This window comes from Vipera ursinii (assembly GCF_947247035.1).
Source record: "Vipera ursinii genome assembly, chromosome: Z".
NCBI classification, from domain to species: Eukaryota; Metazoa; Chordata; class Lepidosauria; order Squamata; family Viperidae; genus Vipera; species Vipera ursinii.
The window spans coordinates 113047707-113069845 of NC_139517.1; the positions used below are offsets into that span (position 1 = coordinate 113047707).

Below are 22139 nucleotides of genomic sequence, written 5' to 3' on the forward strand. Positions count from 1 at the left end.
TGCTTCTTGGATGACAAGTGAAACGTCTTCAAAGAAAAACACGAAAATCCAGTTGCCTTGTGAAAAAGCATCTTTGGGATAACTTTGGGATAACTATGACTGAGACTCTCCATAGACATTAAGCTGTTATGAAGCATCCAAAATGCAATTCCTATGGCCACAGGGGAGAGGTACTTGTCAGAACTTTGAAACTGGGTTATAAGTAGATTTTAGGCAGGTCCATCATAACTTCATCACTAATGAAACAGTCACTAATCAAACAGCTGTAAATCAAAGTCTATCTGTAACTGTACAATTGTGACAGGGTATAAATATAATATATAAATAGAATGTCTTGCAACATTAGCTGACACATTCCTCATTCAATACGATATCAGGCATGCTTCAAGATTAGTTCCATGCTATAAAGGAGACATGAATTATGTGATGCAAACTCCCCCCATTAAGATATTGCCAGTTCTTATTTTAAACAGTTTAGAAAGCATTATTTATGATGATACTGCAAAACTCAGAACATGTTTTCCATTAACTTGTAGTTGTGTCTTGTATTTTTCTCTCTGTATTACTAAAATATCACTCAGTTAAAATCCATTTTCTTCTATTGATATATATCAAGAAACTATTGAAAATAAGCATTAAGAATCTGGACTAACATATCACCAATTTTAGTTAGAATGAGTTGCTGAAATCAGAATTAATGTTTGAAGGAATAAATGTGCAAAAAAAGATCTCTAGCAAATTCTAAATTGAAGCACTGCAGTCAATTAATGCACTGATATATATTTGTTGTTCACTTAATTATTAAGACAGTTCAGTTGTTCCTTTTCAATGATAAGCTGAAATAACTATATTATCTCAACTCCTGCAGCTGTTTAACAAACAAGTATAATGTTTAAAGAATATTACTATTTAAAATACAATTTGTATGACAAATTATCTTAAAAGACAAGATAACTGAAATGGTGAAATTGGTATTACTCTATAATGTTATGTATTTTCTTCTTTTAATACATCTAGATTTCAATTAAATCACCTCATTTCAATGCTACTGATCTTATGTTATGTAAACTGACATTTTTACAACTTTAATTCCACATAGCACACAATCCTCTCTATCCGAGAGCCACATATGTTTCTTAGCTATATGAAATTCATATTTAAAAAATAATAACCCTGCAAAACATTAACAAAAGGGAACAAGCTAATTTTCAGGTACAGAAAGTAAAATTGTGAATCCAGAATATTGCAATACTACTCTGATACTCCTACAAGGCAGTAAATCATATATTTCACATATAGAAGGCTAAATCATATATGCTGACAAGTTAAAATTGTTTAATGCATTTCATATATCAAGCTCAATGATGAACAATGTAATAGTAAATCAGGCTCAATTTTTTTTAAAGAAAAAGCTAGCTCTGCTTACATTCATCAAAATTGCAAACAAATGAATTCTCTAAGGCTCACTTTTGTTCCCTAACTGCAAACTTTCCAGACCTTACTTCTGTTCTTTCTCCCTGGTATATTTAGATTCTAAATTTGCTGGATCTACTAGGACAGGGATCCCCAGCCCATTCAGAACCAAGCTATGTTTTAAGTGGCAGGTGAGCAGGCGTGCACAACTCCATTTGTGCAAGCAGTGTCTCACCACTCACACAAATGGAGCTTCACGTGTGCGAAAGTACCCACAGCTTGTGCAAATGGAGCTGCACATGTGAGCATCTATGCCAGGGGTGTCAAACTGCTGGCCCACGGGCCGGATGCATCATGCCAAAACCGTGCCCAACCCATTGCCGGCAATGGAAAAAAAAGTCACGAAACGTTGTGACACGTCATGTGACGTTGCAAGTTTGACACCCCTGATCTATGCCCACAGCTCACACAGAACCATTTCCTCCCACACACACACAGAGCCCAAAAGGTTGGGGACCACTGTACTAGGAGACCAATTTAAAAGCCCTGACCACAGACTTGTCATCCTGCAGACCTTCAAGTCAAAAATGAAACTGATTGCTGAAATCACACTTTAGAACAGGGGTGTCAAACTCAATTTCATTGAGGGCCACATCAGCATTGCGGTTGCCCTCAGGAAGCTGGGTGGGTATAGCCTGGATGGGCATGGCCTACTGGGTGGGCGTGGCTAAAGTGTGTATGGCCTACTGGGTAGGCGTGGCCAGCTCTACATTGTTCGCATCAAAGGTGCCTATGGGGGCCTGGGCAGGAGTGGGACAGATCTGAGGGTCTCTGGCAGAAGGAGGGTCTCTGGGCCAGGGCCAAGGTAGTGGGGGCCGTTCCCTCACTGTTTCCAGGATGGCTTTGCGGGCCGCATGAAACCACTTCGCGGGCCAGATCTGGCCCCCGGGCCTTGTGTTTGACATGTCTGCTTTAGAATGTTAATGAAATTTTCCATGTACAGCTAATCCCCAACATATAACAGTTCATTTAGTGACCATTCAAAGTTATAGCAGCACTGGAAAAAGTGGTTTATGAACATTGTTCAAACAACTGTTGATGGTCACTTGATCAAAATTCAGATTGTTGTTGGCAACCAATTCATTTTTATGACAGTTGGACCAAAGGAACTATGCACAGGTAGTCCTCAATTTACAATCATTCGTTTAATGACCATTTGAAGTCACAACAGCACTGAAAAAGGTGACTTATGACCATTTTTTACACTTACTATTGTAGCATCTCCATGGTAACATGTCAAATTTTGATCGCTTGGCAACCAACTCATATTTATGGCAGTGTTACAGGATCACCTTTTGCAATCTTCTGACAAACAAAAGCAATTTGAAAGCCAGATTCACTTATCAACCCAGGTGTTAATCTGGCAACTGCAGTGATTCACTTAACAACTGTGACAAGAAAAATCATAAAATGGAGCAAAACTCACTTAGCAACAGAAATTCTGGGCTCAATTGTAGTTGGAAGTTGGAAGACTACATGTTTGTATTTCCTGTGCCATACTGGGAACGCTTAATTCAAACAGGACTGTTAATTTCATTCTTATGTCAGATGCATAGTGGTTTCATGACTTATTGTTAGACTATTAATGTGTTTATATTCTCACGTGAAACTCTGGTGATGCACAACAATTCATTCATTATTAGATATATAGTATTTTCATTTATCAGCCAGAAAATGATTTTGATATAGTCATGATATCGGAAGAGAAATTCAATCCTGGTACACAACTTGGTATACCAAAGATATGATGCAGAAGGAAAAAGAGATGAGAAGATAAAATGAAAGAGGTTGAAGCATCAGTCTTAAAATGAACTATCAGCTATTTGGATATACTTTTTTTTCCATGTTGAAAGAACCAAAATGCTTCTGTGGTAGAAGGATTTGCTGGGGAGATGCCCAGTTGGGGGCTCCTGTTGTGTCCCCATGAAGTTGCCCTCCAAAGTGGTACTCACTGATCTACTCACAGTCCTTGAACTGCTGGGTGACGGGAGCTCACTCCGTCCCCGGACAGCAATGGCTCTTGAATGAAGACCTGCCAAACATCAGCTCAACGTTCTAATCTCATGAGCCACCATGCTCCTTATTTGGATATATTGTACATTAGCGAGAAGCTTTTGTTCTGATAAATTATCCGTTTCCCTTGACATCCTCCAGCCAACAACTTACTAATTGTCAATCTTCTCCCCAAGCAGTTGTGAATGTAGAAAGCATTCAGAGAGTGATTCTAGAGCACGACTATTGATAAACCAGCTCTACTGTGAGAAACAGAACAACTGTTAAGGGAACCTCAGGAACTACAGAATGTAAGATGTAAACCTTATGCATCTATAACAGAATCAAAGTTCAAATTTAAATTTTAAAAAGTCTCCTCTCCCTCTAGTTGCACAGTGCAGAGGTCCCCAAACTTTCTGGCATTGCAGACTGGTAGCGTCAGTGGTGGCAGTGGCAGGGGAAGAGGGGGTGGTTGTGGGCTGCACAAGCAGCAGGCGTACCTGCTTCTGTGCACAGTTCCACTTGTGCAAGCAGCAGGCACTCACACTTGCTCTCATGCATTTGGAGCTTTGCATGCAAACGGGAGTGCCTATGCTTGTGCAAGTAGAGCTGTGCATGCGAGTGCGCTCACCCACCACTTATGCAGCCAGTTCCAAATGGGCCACCCTTGGGTTCTGAATTTCAACAGAGGAATGTCCATGGGAAGTAATTAAAAAAAAATCAAATTGGCAATCATGACTGCACAACTGAATCCCCCATCCATGGCATATATATTTGGGATTCTATTTTCTCTTACAAAATAAATAATGTATTATCACCTGGAGCAGCCTTCTCTAATCTGGTGCTTTCAAGATGTAAAAGAACTTCCGACATTTCCACCAACCAGGCATTCTGGGTATTATACGTCAACATATCTGTAGGAGAAGGCTGGGAAGTCTGACCTTACAAAGCATTTCTCCAGCTGGGAGAATGAAATTTCAAACTAAGACTACAAAGCAATTTCTCACATTAAAAGGAAATGAAAAGTAAATACAGTCTGGACAGATAAACAAAGTGATCCTTATCGAGGGAAGGAAGAGGTTTTATCTGCCACGCTTTGGTGCTGACAAAATTATTCACAATATAGAAAAGCAGAAATCCACACTGCTGGCTAACAAACAATAGAAACCATAAAAAAGACTGATTGAATTTTATAGAAAAAATGGATTTATGGAGACAATGAGGAGAAGGGTGAATTTCCAGGAACCTTTCACAACAAATTTATATATGTGAAAGGAACTTTTTTCCCTCCTCTGTTACTTTTGGGAAGGTAGATGTCATTTTGAATGGAAGGTTTGCACTGATGGTTCCCCAGATAGCTCAGGGAAAAGAAACAGCTGTGCTCGAGTCTTGGTTTGTTATCTGCTTCAACTCTCCGTTGATTAGACAGCACCACAGGGTGGAACCACAGATGAAATCTTTCCTGCTCCACCTACTTGATGCTCCTAGTCTCAAGGGAATGACATCTGTGCATTGGAGCAAAACAACAAAAACAGCTTGCTGTGGGTGGTCTACCTCTTCCTCTCACTCCCCCCCCCCCGCTCCCAACTGGTTTGAGACAATTGGCTCAGGCAAATGTCTCACTGCAGATTCTCATGACCATCCAAGTCACATAAACTGGAATTATGTTTTTGCATGCAACTTCTAATGGAAAAATAGAGAAAGTCTGCAGTAATTCCATCCTGCTAGGGACTGGTCAAGATTTCTTAAGGTTAATAGAAGTCCAATGAAAATGTAAAGAAGTCAACAACTGATGTGTGGAAACAAGCAGAAGCTTACAGTGTTTGAAGGATCTGAATAAGTTTGGATCTGAAGAACAGACAACCAAAAGGAAGGATTTCTTGGCCAGAGGAAGGCCCCAATCTGTTCTCTATTGTATGGTCCAGACCATACAGTAATGAGTTTAAGTTACAGAAAAGCAGAATCAAGCTGGAAATGAGAAGAAACTTGGTAAAATAGTTCAACACAGCAAACAATTAGCTGGAAAAAAGATCAAGTGTCCCTTTGCTGTGTTTATTCAAGCAGGAACACTTTTGTCAGGGCTGTTTTAATTTGGATGAATTTTTTGAACTTCTTCACTTAGACAGCTCAGCTACTCTCTGGGGCAAGAACTTTGTGTAACCTGGATTGCCTTATCCTGCTTTTCTGTCAAGGAAGAATTTTTGTACACCAATATGCCAGAGGGTGAAAAGAATGGGAAGTCAGTGAAAATGCCCTCCTTCTAGCATTTTTCTTTTCTTCTTTCTTCTCCAGATCACAGTGTCAATCAAGGCCGGTGCATAGAATGACTGAGCATGAAAAGAGAGGAATACTGATTACAGTGTTGATTAGCCTGTGTAGAACCAGGTTCAAGTCCCTGCTGAGTTGGGGACACGTCAACTTAACCTGTTTCATTGGTTAGTCCTGAGAACATTCTAAAATGGGAATATTGTGAAGGTCTGTTCTTGGAGAAAAGGTGACATATTTCAATGAAATGCTGTTGCTCTAGAATTCTAAATAAACTAATGAACATTCTAATTCAAGATTTCCTTGAAGAAAAGAAAGAACATGTTGCCCTAATGCTTTCATCCTCAAATTATGCGAATTGACTGGACCTTTACTTAAGAAAATTCATTTGTCATTTAATCCATTCAGTGTCTCTGAAGTGGAGCAACAGCTACGTTTGTTATAAATATGGGATTGGATCTGTATTTATCCTAGGTAACCACCCACCACACCACCCCCAATGAATTCAACTGTAAACAGAAATCTTTTTCAGAATAGTCATCTCTGACCCATAATTAATACAAAATTAGAATATATAACCCTAAATTATTCTATATATTTAAAAAGTTAGTCTACATAATTATATAAAAGCTGGTGGCTTTGTGATGGCACGGGAACTAGAATTATACTTATGTATTTAATAGCCATCCTCAAAAATAAACAAATTGGTTCACAGACAGTGCAACTGTGGCTCCACTGTCACAGAGTGACAAGCCATCGTATCTACCAAATTGCTCATTAGTTTTGGCAATTTTCACCTGCGCCTGCAGATGATGTATTTCAGCAGGGAATAAACTTCAGTTCCACAGCCCATCTTCTACAGCAAGTTTCTCAGCTCTCTAAAGCATACAGAAATCCATTATCGTCTTTCCCCCTCCCCCTCAAAAAAGCAGATGTAGCAGACTTGGGGGTGGGGGAAACTCTGGATCTTCCAAAACAAAATGCTGCAGCAAAAAGTTCAACAAAGGAAATAACAACAGCAACCGCCACCACCAAATAGAAACCTCAGTGGAAAATGGGAAGGAAAATGGTTATGTTCTGCACATCATACATTAAGCAAATATAGAACATGCTTTGTGTGGTTTCATTACTGGAGATCACAAAGACTTGGTTGCCCAGCATTAATCCTGCTCCATTGCAAAGATCGAATTCTGCATTCTCTACACTGTATCAAATGTAGGCTTATATATTTGCACAAGGGGGGAGGGGGGAGTACAATTCCAGATGCATATTACTTTCTCAGCTGGAGCTGATCTATCTGTCTCTTTCTAGGGAAGGTAGTTCAATTTATACACAAATGCAAAAGGAAAAATAAAAATAAAAATAAAATAAAATAAGAGAAAGAGTAACATGGCAACCTGAACAAAAGAAGATGAAAATCTCAGCAACTCATTCAACCTTCACCTAATATGCTTAGACAGTGCAGCCGAACAGAGCTTACACCACTACCTTGCCGATGAGTGTGAACAGCAGGATAAAATGTAAGTTTTACCTCCTGAGCTCCTTTGGTCAATAAAATAACCCATTCAATATTTAGAAAAGGCATCTTCAAGGAAAAAAATAATAAAATTATAAAAACACTAAAGGAGAGAGAGAAGTACCTACAATTACCACCAAACAATTTCAAATGGAATAGTGTTTTTCGCTTTGCGGAAGGAAAATATTCACCGCCAACCCTACAATTAGCTGGAAAATTACAATAATTACAGCAATTTTGCATCCCATCTCCAATCTAATTAATAGATATATGATCCTGCCAACATGTAATAATCAGAATCTGAAACTACCCTGATAGTAGATGTGTTTTTATGAGCTGAACAGAATATATGAAGGTGTTTATTTGAAATATGGACAATGCCACTTGTGTGCCATGCTTCCTAAGTCAAAAAAGGAAATTCAACAAGGATATTGTTCCCATATTCAAAGTAGATTTCAATCAGGTATTTCAAAGTCAGTTTTCTGTAGCACTGCTAGTATGGTTTCAATTATCACTATGGTAGAGCATCCCGAAGAACAAAAGGCTGTTCTCACAGAAAGGAATTATTTTAAGTGGTACAACAAAACATTGCCTTTGATTTACCAGGGTAACTTGCCAAAATATTTCACACGCTTTTTCTCTAAGCATTCATGTCATGCAAATGCACCACCTTGCATTTTTCCAACATATGATTTTAAGCAGGCAGCCCAATTTGGAAAATAGCTATAGAAGATGAAGACATACACCTGTAACATTTTAAGGCAGTAATTTAGAAAAACTTTCTCCATCCTGCTACACACACAAACATTATTATTTAGCAATGGCCACAAAGATTGGGGAATTCTGGGAGTTGAAGTTCAAACACAAGAGAGTATCATGGCTAAGGAAATCTAGTGGTACTAATCTGCTAACATCAGAAAAAAAACAAGTTCCAGCTCTTGGGGGGAAAATGCATCAATTCACTCAGTGCTGCAAAGAGAAACTGCCTACAAACATTATATCTTTACTGTGACAAAATGAAAGCAATCAAATCAAACTTCTATAATGTGTCAAGCACATTAAAGCAACTTTGATTTTTCTCTAAACTCCTTCTATAGGCAAGACCTAGAGAATGGCCTTAGGACTGACCTTGAAGAGCACATGTAGGCCTTAAAAGGCACACAGGTTCCTCCTTGACCTAGAACAGTCCACGTGGTGACCATTCAAAGTTACAATGGCATTGAAAAAAGTGACTTATGACTGTTTTTCAAACTTATGATCATGTGATGAAAATTCAGACGCTTGGCTACTGACTCATATTTACAACGGTTGCAGTGTCCCCGGATCATGTGATCACCTTTTGCGACATCAAGTCAAAGTCAACTCAGAAGCCAGATTCACTTGACAACTGTGTTACTAACATAACTGCAATGATTCACTTTACAGGCTTGGCAAGAAAGATTGTAAAATGGGGCAAAATTCACTTAACAACAGAAATTTTGGACTCAATTGTGGTCATAGGTTGAGGACTACCTGTATTTAACCTAACCTTTCTTTAATTTTCCTGCTGGAAAAGGTAATAAAGAGCATGTGTGTATATCTGCACGTTTAGTACTAGAAAAGGAAGTTACATCCTATGAAATTCTTTACAGAGCTGAAAACGGCACAGAAAGCTCCATCCTTTCTCATTCGCTCATCCTATGGTATCTCTGGAGGGCGATGGGGATCTAATAATTGATTTCACTTTCTCACCTCACTGGCTCACAGGGAATTTGTCAACTCAACTTGCTCCCACATGATAAGCTGTGAAGGCTTCTGAGCTGACAAGATTATTCCATAACAGAATGTCAGACTCCGATCGCCTGCTAAGTTTCAGAAAGCCTCAAGAAAAATGAGCATACAAGAGCGAAACCCATAACACCAAGATATATTACTCTACTTTATAAATATAGGAAAAAGAAACGAGGAAAGGTTGGGCAGAAAAAAGTAATAGAAATTCAGAAACATAGGATGACATCCAGAATGACACTTCAAGTCTTTGTTTTGCCTTTGGCCAACTCCTAACATGTTGTGAAATAAAGACAAAGCTTGTTTCCCTGCGTCTATCATCAGCATGACATCTGAACAATGAAATATATTCTGCAATAGGGCAGGCCACTATTTTCAATGGCAGCTCTGGTTATAATAATGTTTATAGTGAAATGCCCTTGCATTCTCTTTGACTATAGCATGTTCACATAGGAAGAATAAACTGGAAAGGCATAGAGGAGGTGTTCCTCCTGATCCTACACTTGAAATGGTACAGGTAGTCCTTGACTTACAACAGTTCAATTTAGTGACCATTCAGAGTTACAATGATACTGAAAAAAGTGAGTTATGGCCCTTTTTCACACATACAACCATTGCAGCATTTCCATGGTCACATGATCAAAATTCAAACATTTGGTAACTGACTCGTTTTTATAACAGTTGTGGTGCCCCAAGGTCACGTGATCCCCTTTTGCAACCTTCTGACCAGCAAAGTCAATGGGGAAGCCAGCTTCATTTACCAACCGTGTAAACTAACTTAATAGTAACTGCAGGGATTCACTTAACAACTGAGGCAAGAAAGGTCGTAAAATAGGTCAAAAGTCACTTAACAAAGTCTCATTTAGCAAGAGAAATTTTGGGCTCAATCATGATCTTAAGCCGAGGACTTCTTATATAGGGTTTCCTGCTTGAGCAGTGGGTTGGACTAGAAGACCTCCAAAGTCCCTTCCAACTTTGTTATTCTGTTGGCAACAAAAAGTAGTTAACTGGAGATGTTATATACATCAGCAGATAATGTGCAGCTAGAAAGTAATAAAGAAAGAATGAAGAAAAAGAGGAGGAAAGAGAGGGAGACTATAGAAAGAAAGGACACTGTAGCCTTCACACCAATGGTACAACACAAAGCACGTATTATTTTAAAGAAAGACGTTTTCATCTTTTTTGTCTTTATTCTTCAGGTCAAAAGTGCAATTCTAGAATTACAAACAAGGAACATTAGTTGTAAATGTTTCTTGCTTGGTTATTTCGGAACTGTAGATATAAAACTCAAATAAGAATGGGTGAGTCTGTCAGTACTGTTTTTTCCCCTCAGTTTCTCATTCTTTCTAACTCCACATCAATTTACATTTTTAAAATAAGTATATTAGATAATCTGTATTTTCTCCTGCATCTGTAGCAATATACATATTTTTATACCCAAGTGGCTAACTATAGTGTCCTCAGGCAACTTACAATTGGGATTGGAATTTCTGTGGCCAATGTCACTTGCCTGGCCACTTAGCAATAGAACAGGGGTGTCAAACTCAATTTCATTGAGGGCCGCATCACCCTCAAGGGGCTGGGTGGGTATGGCCAGGGTGGGCATGGCCTACTGGGTGGGTGTGGCTAGAGTGCGTATGGCCTACTGGGTGGGCGTGGCCAGCTCTACATCGTTTGCATCAAGGGTGCCTATGAGGGCTTGGGCAAGAGTGGGACAGATCTGAGGGTCTCTGGCAGAAGGAGGGTCTCTGGGCCAGGGCCAAGGCAGCGGGGGCCATTCCCTCACTGTTTCCAGGATGGCTTCGCGGGCCGCATGAAATCACTTCGCGGGCTGGATCTGGCCCCCGGGCCTTGTGTTTGACATGTCTGCAATAGAAAGTCCAGCTCTTACAGTTGCCGTTATTAAGTAAATCGCCATGGATTGCTAAGCATTAATGTTATGCATTTGTAATTTATTTATGGCTTCTATACTGACTTTGCTTATAATAAAGTCACAAATGGCAATCACAGGACCACAGGATGCTGTAATGGCCAGAATCTTGAGGACTATTTGTAAGGACCACCCCATTTAGTGCTGACGTAAGTTCAGTCCCTGGATGAAGGTTGTTAAGCAAACATTTTTGTAAACTCTTTTCCTTAATATGCAATTTAGGACATTTCCCCCTGTATCTAGTTAATCATCCATCCATGCCCTTTTTTTTTCTTTTCAAATGCACACATTTCTGCTTAGATTTTTGGAAACAGCCCTGCACAATTCTTTGGAGTTCAAAACCAAAGGAACTATTCCCAATGTATAGGTGGTCCTCGACTTAGAACCATTTGTTTAATGTCCATTCAAAGTTACAATGGCACTAAAAAAGGGTGACTTATAACCATTTTTTCACACAATCATTGCAGCATCCCTGTGGTCATGTGGTTAAGATTTGAACTCTGGGCAACTGATTCATATGACTCTTCCAGGGTCACGTGATCACCTTATGACAAGTAAAGTCCATCTGGGGAAGCCAGACTCATTTAACAGCTATGTTCCTAACTGAACAACTACAGTGAATTCACTGCACAGCTGTGGCAAGAAAATGGTAAAAAGAGGCTAAATTCACTTAAGAAATGTCTCACTTAGCAACAGAACTACCCTTAGTCCTTTAATTGAACTGAGAACAGGATTTTCCTTCACTTTTACAAGTTTATTTTTGTTAAAGAATTCAGCAACATTATTAAAAGCAGGATTTTCCTTCACTTTTACAAGTTTATTTTTGTTAAAGAATTCAGCAACATTATTAAAAGCAAAGAAAAATGGTCTAAGCTTTTTACTTGGCCATTTTCAACATTTAGTCTATTTCTGCATTTTAATTGGCTTATGATAAAGACACATAATGAATCATCTCCCCAGCAGCAGAGAGAGTAACAGAACTTGGCATCTTAGTAAATGAAGACAAAATGTGCAAAGACCTGGAGAGATTTCACTTACTTGTACGAAGAACTGAAGGTGTGACTTCAATTTCACTTGCTGCTTCGTAAGATGCTGTAGTTGTGCCCAGTTCACTACCAAATATCTCAGGACTCTGTGTGCCTGTAGAACTGGCACTGGTGCCATCTCCTCCATGGTTTGGCTCTTGCTCATCAAATATAGCCACAAGCTACAAACAACAAATTAATTTGTAATTAGAAAGAGAGTGATACTACAACTCCATCATCATTATCAGCTACATCAAGCAACGAAGGATATTTTATTAATAGGACTGATAAATTGCATAAGAATGTGCACTACAGAACCACATTGCTCCTGCTCAGTCATGTGAAACTTCTTCATTAGAATTCTTGATGGCTGTGCAAAGTGAATAATCTGAAGTCACAGGACAATCGTTCCCCCTGCGCACTTACCAAGTCCTTTATAGCACATTTTAAAAATTAAAAAATAAAACCCGGTTACTCTCGTTTTAAACAAGACTCATCCTTCGCTACATATAGAATGCTGTTGTTTAGATTTTTCTAGTATTTTTACAACTATTGACTATGTTGTTGAGTGTACTATATTATTATTCTGTGTGTGAGAAATATGAATTATTTAACTAGAAATCAGACACAAAAAGATTAAAATGTCTTGCCAGATTTGATATGGGAGGTCTTTTCAATTCAAATACTTGTTTATATTCTTAAGCCATCAGATGTTAAATATGATAACTGAAATAGCTTATACATTTAAGAAGCAAAAATGTTATAGACATTTTTAAAAACAGTTTCTGCCACTCACGTTTTCTGAAGAGGAGACAAAGTTGAAATACAAGCAACACCATTCAATACCAAATGGAATACTTACAGTACAATCCTAATTTGCCTATTTAATAATAAATCCCACTGAACTCACTGGGGCTAATTTGCAGGAAAATGCATATAGAACTGCACCTTAACTGTGTTGATTTTTAAATGTAAAATGTGTTATGCATGTGTGTTCAGCATATTCAATTAAATTGAGCAATGTACTGCTTCTCCTACACTCAGCAATAAAGGTGGATATTGACATATATATTCAATTCTTTTGTGGCATCTGAATTTCCTGCTAAAAATAAACGTAGGTCTTTATGGTTCACTCTTCTCCAGAAAAAATCCTTGGGCTTTTCAGTTACCCAATCCAAAGATTTACAACTTCATTAATTCTACCTTTCCTTCTCCCCAGCTTCTGCTCCTGACACTGGGGCTCATTATCAGTTGCTTTTGATACAATCATCATCTCCTACATAGGTTCAGAAATGAATAAATAATAAACATTTTCAGGAATGGATCCATTTAGAATTAGAACTTACTGAAAAGTGATCAAAAGGTGGCTTCTCAACAAAGATACAGAAAAGAGGCTGCAAGTATTGTCACAGTGCTGGGATCCATCAGTGGAAATCACTGGAGTTTTTCAAGCAAAATCTGGACAACCCTTTATCTGTGATAAGAAGATTCCTGCCCTGAACAGAACATTAGACTAGAAGACCTAACTTCCTCTTCTACTCTTTTGATTCTGGAAGCTTAGGAGGACATGGCTTGCAAGCTATGTAATATAAGCTATGTACAGATAATTCCCAATTAATAATCATTTGTTCAATACCTATTGCTATACAATGGTTCCTCAAAGTTAATATCACTGCTGGATTCTGAAAAGAAAGACAAAGGGGAAGCCAGCAAGAGGTTGCAAATGGCAATCACATGATTTCATGCTTAACAACTGTGCAGGACTGGAATTGATGTCCTAAATTGGCAGTCATGTGATGTTATCCTTTAAGACCACATTGCTTAGGAGAAGAATTTTCCAGGTCCAATTATCATCATTTATCAAGGACTACTTCTATAAATCACTAAATATTTAAGTGCCTTATCCCATATTCATCTGAATTATATGTATGCCGTTTAGTAACTGCATTCTTCAAAATGCTAGCATAAGTAAAATATAATCTGAGCTAGTGGCTGTATTCATGCCAAACAGTAAGCTGACTGAGAATGTTAGCTTATTATACCAAGCAACCCTTCTGGTACATGGTTCCCAGATTGCTTCATATAGAGCAGAAGCGACTATACCATCAAGAAATTATAGTCACAAAATGTCTATTTGTCAATGTCACAACTCAATCTCACAACTATTCCAGGCAGAGACACTAATCAGTGGAGGACTTTATAGATATTCTAGTTCAACTTTCTCAATACAGAGTTTCTCCCAGAATATTAGGAGTTAAGAGATATTAGATTTCTCAGCAAACATGGTGCTATAAGCTTGCATATAAATTTGCACTGTGGTATTTTATCCAAAAAGTGTAAAGCCAGATGGTAGTAGAGGTGGCGGTTGGCTTTGCACTGAAAGCTGTGAACCTAATCCACAACAAAAGTGCGACCAAATATCTATAACAGTATTTTAATGCAGCCTGAAAATATCAGCTCATTAACCAATTCCCATGAAAGATATTTCTTCCTTTGTATGAGATCAGACTTTATATAAAAAGCATAAGGAACAACACTAATAAAAGCATACATTCCTAAAACTATAGCATAATTGGGGGTTAATTCATTATATGTTGACACTGTTAGCCACCCAGAGGCTCAGAAGTGGGTAGCACACAAGCAAAGCAAAGCAAAATAAGTGAATAAACAAACAAATAACGATAAATTCCTGTAGCTGTAGTTTAATTGTACCATGATGTAAGCCCTTTGAATGTGTTCTTGCTACTACACAAGATAAAGCAGGAAAATGTTGCCATACTAGATAGCTGGCAATTCCTAAAATCTGTGACAAATTATAGATTTGGCTTTAACACTTTATGACTGCTGTAATAATATAAGAAAGACACTACACATGCAGAATTACAGATAGTGCCTAAGCAAAATAGAAATATTCTTTAAATCACGGTCTTATATTAACTGCTCATAGCTGAGATCTTGCCAGCAAACTAGGCAGATATAACCTTTGAATATTTGATGTCCAAATATTCAATATATGCAAACAAGAAAACTTTTATATTTCAGCATAAGTGTTCTTGTTACAGAAATTCATGATGGATATATAAATGTCAGAAGACAGGATGTGCTGATTAGCTTAATGTTTGAAAAAAAGAAATGTCACAGAATCACTTCCATTCAATTCCAGATTTGACCATCACTTTCCACTTTAATATGTTAAATAGAAAGAAGAGAGAACTGTGTGCTGTCCTTCCGTAGGATGACATCCCATCTCCATTTCTAAAATTCAACCTCATTCTCCACCTCAAATTGATATACATTAGGGAAATTAATGCTCTAGCTACCAAATAGGTTGCAAAAGTAATGAAGATGGTACTCATGATTATCCTTGGTGAATATAGGTATCCCTCCGCCCTGTGCGTTCCCACAGAGAGGGCCTCCTCAGGGTGCCACCGCTCAGAGAATGTCGTCTGGTGGCCCCCAGGGGGAGGGCCTTCTCTGTGGGCACCCCGGATTTATGGAATCATTTGCCGGTTGAGCTCCAGATGGCGCCCGACCTTCGCTCCTTCCGACACGATCTGAAGACTTATTTGTTTGAACAAGCCAGCCTGGCCTGACAGGGGATGGGTTTGGATTTTATTGTTGTTTTAAATGTATTTTAACCTATTGTTATAACTTGGGCATCTTGTTTAATTCTTTCTTAACTTTTGTATTTTTGCACTTTTATATGTTTGCCCTGTTCACTGCCCTGAGTCCTTCGGGAGAAGGGCGGTATACAAATAAAATTATTATTATTATTATTATTATTATTATTATTATTATTATTATTATTATTATTATTATTATTATTATTATCTTAACTTTAACTATCTAGATAAAATATTATGGGAAAGGAATGGAAGACAAACAGTATCCTGTGGCTTAACTATTCAATCTGGTCTAATGAAATTACCTAGTGGACAAGAAAGTGATACAGAAAACATTCAATGAACTTTTTCTCAAAGAAAACAGGTTTCTTAAACTACAATTCTATTTTGTTTCTGTGGTGACATAAGGTCAAAAATATCATTATAAATATAGCATTTTTTTGTTGCAGATTTAACAAAATAAGAGAGATAGAAAGGACCTTGGAGGTCATCTAGTCCAACACCCTGTGCAAGCAGGAAACCCTAAACCATTTAAGACAAATGGCTGCCCAATCTCATCTTAAAAATCTCCAGTGAGGTTTTTACCCACAACTTCTGGAGGCAAGCTATCCCACTTGTTCTGTCTGGAAATTTCTCCTTAATTTTAGGTTGGTTCTCTCCTTCATTAGTTTCCATCCATCTCTTCTTGTCCTGTCTTCAGGTACTTTGGAGGATAGGCTGACCCCTTCTTGTGACAGCCCCTTAGATATTGGACACTGCTATTACGTCACTCCTGGTTATCTTTACAGTAAACTGGACATACCCAATTCTTGCAACTGTTCTTTGTATGTTTGAGCCTCCAGTCCCCTAATCATTTTTGTTGCTCTTCTCTGCTTTACAGCTTTCTATACAAAGCCAACTGTCACCTCTACTATCATTTCACTTTGCAATTTTCTTATCAAAATATCCCAGTGCAAATTTATATGCAAGCTTCCAGCACTGTGCAAGCTGAGAAATCTTGTATTTATAACCCTTAGGTTTTGTGAATATATTTGTTTTGAGAAGACTGAAATAGAATGTATAGTAATTCACTCTACTCATATAGGTAAGTTTACCAGCCTGGAGTAGTTGGGAGATTAGCAAAAGGGTCAGTGTGATAATTATGCACTGGATAAGTTAATAAAGGGGGAAGTTCACATTCACATGAACATTATATTTCAAAAGTAGATAATGTTCTGTTTGGATTCTGACAGTGTAAGCGATATCTCATCTATATAACTTGCCTGATGAAGTCAATTGAATGGATGAAATTTCTTCCCCTAATGTTAGCCTTATTGTATTAATTCCTTTTCTGGCAGCCAAAAACTTTCCATATCTCACTGGTAGGTCTCAAGATCACCATCTGAGAACCTCAAATATAGGGATGGAAAGCTAAAGGGATTCTTAAGACTAATTAACTTCACAGCAACAAAAATTTGGCACAGGCTCATCAGAAAAAAAAAGTATCATGAGGTCCAGGACGATAATGTAGACAAGCCAACTTTATAATCATATTGTTCTCCATGGAACAGTTACTATGAGTTAATATCTAGAAATAAGTCATCAGTAAAGCAATGATTTTGTTGTTATGTTTAAGTACTGGTCTGCAACCCTGAGCCTCCAAAGAGGGAAAACAGGATCCAAAAGCACCAACCTAATAATAGAAGCGTTTCCGACTAAAATCAGTGTCACTTAAATGCGTACTAAAATTTAGTATCTGATTTAGATGAAACAGAGACACAAAAGAGAATCTATGTAGAATTATCTTGCTTTTGTTTCTGGACAACACAAAGGGATTAGCTAGAATCTAGAAGAAAAATGATGAGGGCAGCAGAATGAACAATTCTGTTTTTTGATAAAATAGAACCACATTTGTTCAGTCTGTGAACTGTGAGTGATTGACCAACAGACCCACAACCAGTCTTTCCCAAATATGTCACAATTTCCTAGAAATAATAATTCTCTATTATGGTTTTCCTTGCCTTAATAAAATATTGTATGTGTCTTCGCTGCACATACAATACAGTTTTCTCACCACAGTTGTTAAGTGAATTACAATTCATAAAATGGGGCAAATCTCTCTTAACTGTCTTGCTTATGTGGGAAGTCAGCTCCCCAGAGCAGGACATATTAAAAGGGCAGGAAAATATATTTCCTAAAAGGATCTTTAAAAGGCAGAAAAGCATGCCCAGTTTTTCTTAATAGCCCCAAGTCTCCCTCCCCCAAGCAGAAACCAACTCTATAGAAATGCAGATGTAAACCATTCAGGGAGGTTGGAGCTAAGAAGACTTCTGAAATCTACATACCCCAGCCCCAGGGAGGTGGGCTGGGACAGACAACCAGCAAGAATCCTAGAGGGGCACACCTAGGCTCAGGACAGAATACGTGACAAAGGAAATACAAAGCTTGAAACAGGAAATAACTCCACACAATAGAGTCAAGCGGGTATAAAAACCCACTACCCACATGTGCTTAGTCCTTCTTTTCCTGTTGGATCCATCTTTCTGTCTGCCTTTCCTCTGCAATAATCTACAACCTTCTTCCCAATGCAGTTGCCATGTTTATTCCCCGCTTGGAGGAACCATGATGGAGTCTTTTCTTCCAACACATAGCAATGGAAATTTTGGGCTCCGTTGTGATCATAAGTCAAGAACTACCTGCATACACCCAAGTTGACAGAGAAATAACAAGGTTACAATTCTCTTCACTGAAAAATAGTTCATGAATTTTTAGGAAAGCAATTGTATGTTACATGGAACTTTCTCCCTTCTTTGGGTTCATCCCAATACACATTAGATATGGTTGGGCTATATATCCACATACATATGATATGGACATCAGATCCAAAGACAACAGATTGGGAAAAAAGTCAACGTATTTCACATCCAAAAAGCTGCATCTCCTGAATATTTGCTTAATTACCTTGTCATCCTTTGCTTCCTGTTACTTTAATTTTGTAGTGATTCAGCTTTATTAGCAAATGCTAATTTTCAACCCAACATTTAAAACTCATTCAGAAAAGCCTAGCAAAGATTTATTTTATTTATATATATATTTTTTTATTAAGAACTTTGATTAATAGTAGAGTTGAATACAAACAGAACTTACAGAACAGGAATGAAAAGTGTAATGAAAAAGAAAGAAAAAGGAGAAAAATGTATATATGTGTGTGTGTGTAAGCCGACTCGAGTATAAGCCGAGACCTCTAATTTTACCCCAAAAACTGGAAAAAGTTATTGACTCGAGTATAAGCCGAGGCTGGGAAATGCAGCAGCTGGAGGCTGGATCCCCCGAAAGACGTCTCTGCTGAGATGAGAGAACGGGGTGGCAAGCCGCCAAGAGAATGGGGCGGTGGAGTGCTCCACCGAGAGAATGGGGCGGCTTGCTGTTCTCTCGGTGCAGCACGGCAGAGGCTGGATCTCGCGAAAGAAGTCTCTGCCGAGAGAATGGGCAGCAAGCCTCCACCACCCCATTCTCTCAGCGGAGCGCTCCAACGTCTCATTCTCTCGCTCAGCAGAGACTTCTTTCGGGGGATGCAGCCTCTGCCGCCCCCTTCTCTCAGCTGCCCAGGCAGCTGAGAGAAGGTGGCGGCAGAGGCTGCATCCCCCAAAAGAAGTCTCCGCTGAGCGAGAGAATGAGGCGTTGGAGCGCTCCAACGCCTCATTCTCTCGTCTCAGCGCCCATTTTCTCAGCGAAGACTTCTTTCGGGGGATCCAGCCTCTGTCACCCCCTTCTCTCAGCTGGGCAGCTGAGAAAAAGGGGCGGCAGAGGCTGGATCCCCTGAAAGAAGTCTTCGCCGAGAAAATGGGTGGCAAGCTTCCACCGCCCCATTCTCTCAGCGGAGGCTTACAGAGGTGGCAGCGGAGCTGCGCGCGCAGCTCTCCAAACTGCCACCGCCCGTTTGGAGAGCTGCTGCCTTCGTCCATGTTTGATGAAAGCAGCAGCTCTCCAAACTGGGGGGTGGAAGTTCTTTTTTTTTTGTTCACTGGAGTATAAGCCGAAGTGGATTTTTCAGCCCAAAAAGTATCTTTGGTCATTCGGGTTTTTTCCCACGTAGAATTGGAGGTATCAGGGCAACGTTTCGACGAAATCTCATCCATTATCCTCAGGCTGGTGGCTTCAGCTTCGTTCTTCGTTCTTCTACAAATTTAGTAATTATTCATACTCTCAAGTTTCAAACCTTTATCTCTTTATCCTGTATCCCATTTTGCATTTTAAAAAATTAGCTAGTTTCTTTTGTAGATCCAGTGAAATACTCTTTCCTAAATCATTCCCTTGGCCTGTCAGTTGTAAACCCACGTTCAATACCATCTCTAATTTGTCAGATTGAATTTGTTTTACTTCTGACAAATCTTCTGTAACATTTTTGGGCATTGTCATTACTGACATTGTTGGTATTGTGACTACTATTTTTTTTATTCCATTCTTCAAAAGTCTCCTTTAGTATTGTGGGAAGTCAGTTCCCCAGAGAAGGAAATATTAAAAGGGCAGAAAAATATATTTCCTCAAAGGATCTTAAAGAGGCAGAAAAGCATGCCCAGTTTTCTTAATAGCCCCAAGTCTCCCTCCCCCAAGTAGAAACCAGCTCTATAGAAATGCAGATGTAAACCATCCAGGAAGGCTGGAAAAGCCCCCAGCTAGAAGATTAAGATGACAAAGACACCTAAAATCTACATACCCCACCCAAACTCTAAGACAGGACATATTAGGATTAACCCACAGATGCCAAAGGGCAGAAAATACATGACACAGGAAATACAAAGCCTCAAACAGGAACAAGAAACAACCTCAAGAGCCCTAGAGGGTATAAAAACCCACTCCCTACATGTGCTGTCTCTTTTTTCCAGAGCTAATGTTTCTGTCTGGCTCTCCTCTTCAACAAACTGCAACCTTCTTTCCAAAACAGTCGCCATGTTGTTTATCCCTGGCTTGGACTGAACTATGATGAAGACTTCTCCATCACAACATACACCATCTTGTAGGCCGGCATATTTTTCTACCTAAAATAGGTAGAATAGGTAGACTCCTTTAGTGTCCAGTTCTTGAATTCATGAAATTATGTTATGTCTTATAAAAACCAAAACAGGATCTGTTTCCCATGAAAAGCTATTTACAGTTTATAATTAATTCCAAATCCATAACATTCAATATTCCAATTTTATCTGGAACTTAAGTCCCTTTACAACTTCGTAAGATCAAAATCTTATTCAGCTTTTTGCTGTTTATTTCAGATTCTCTAAATTCTTAGGCTTATGATTAATTTTTTGTTTCATTCAGGATTAAAGGCAAACCCACCCACTGAGTCATTCCAAAAATCTCTAATAGCTTAGAAGGAGTTAATGAGCAATTTTCAGAAGTGATTAGAAAAAGAGGTTTGCAAACCTAGAGTCATTTAAAAGTCTCTGCTCTGGTTGCGAACAAAATGACTAATCCCATCATCTCCCCACACTTAAACTCATGTAAAGCTACTCTCCTGCAGTCTTCATCAAAAGAAGCAGCTGTCCATAGCATATATGGGTGATCTCTGTTCTCTCCTTATCCAGAACATTCCAAGCAGTCTTCTCACCAGTTCCTTGGTCTTTCCTGTGGTTATTGGATCCACATTCAATTTGCCATACCTCTTCCAGAAGCACCCCAAGCCAAGTTTTTTTCCCCAAGACATATATATTACATGGATGAGAAAGGCATGCATGATATATGGTTTTCTTCTCACACTAATACTAAGCATTTAAAATCTCCCCTTATAACTGCCGTAATTTCCATACAGATTAGCAGACAAATCTGTAATATACCCATGTTTCTAAAATTGCCTCTGATTCACTAGTGGTGCGAAAATTAACATTCCTTATTTCAAGTCCTCTTTGATCTTCTATATCTCGGTTGTTATTTACCAGTGCCAACAGCACAAACATTCCTTATTTTAAAAAAAAATCAATTCCATTAAAAAGCACTTTGAGAAGTCATATTTTTGTATACCCTCTGGAAATAAAACAAAAAAGGAGCTTTATTCAGGTTATAAGGTAAACAACTAAATACTCTGATTTTACAGTAATGTTTTGGCACACTTGAGTTACTCTGTGTAAAAGTACATTAGCAATGCTATAGGGCATTAATTTCAGAAAATAATCCAAGAAGTGGCAGAATTTCACAGGATACTGACAACAAACAGAAACAGACGTAACATCTTATTGAAAGAGATTTGAGATTTTAGAGATTTTAGATTTTTTCCTAACCTTGTACTTTGCAGATAACCATGAAATTGTACTCCTCAAATTTTTAACAATATTGTGACAGACTGGGTGAGGCCAATTAGAAAGGCTAACAAAATTATAACTTTAAAGATGAAAAAGAGGCTAAAATTATCAAATGCATTCCTGATACCATGCATTTGGAATGCAGAGAAACATCATTTATCTGATTTAGTTATTATTTATTTTTACTGAAATCAAATCAGATTCAGCTTTCATTCTGATAGAATGAAATGGGATCATCTGTTACCTTTTAGGGCATGGTCCCCAGAAAGAGTGTGC

The 22139-nt window shown here is 38.6% G+C and overlaps 1 protein-coding gene across 5 annotated transcripts in view; it reads right to left on the bottom strand.

Annotated features, from left to right (window-relative positions):
* The window catches only part of PARD3 (par-3 family cell polarity regulator), a 671095-nt gene that overhangs the window by 404742 nt on the left and 244214 nt on the right, over positions 1-22139 (bottom strand). For all 5 annotated transcript variants that reach the window (XM_083376219.1, XM_083376217.1, XM_083376216.1 and 2 more), the window contains exon 3: positions 11982-12150. In XM_083376219.1, the coding sequence (XP_083232345.1) occupies positions 11982-12150 (169 nt within the window). The remainder of the gene's footprint in view (positions 1-11981; positions 12151-22139) is intronic.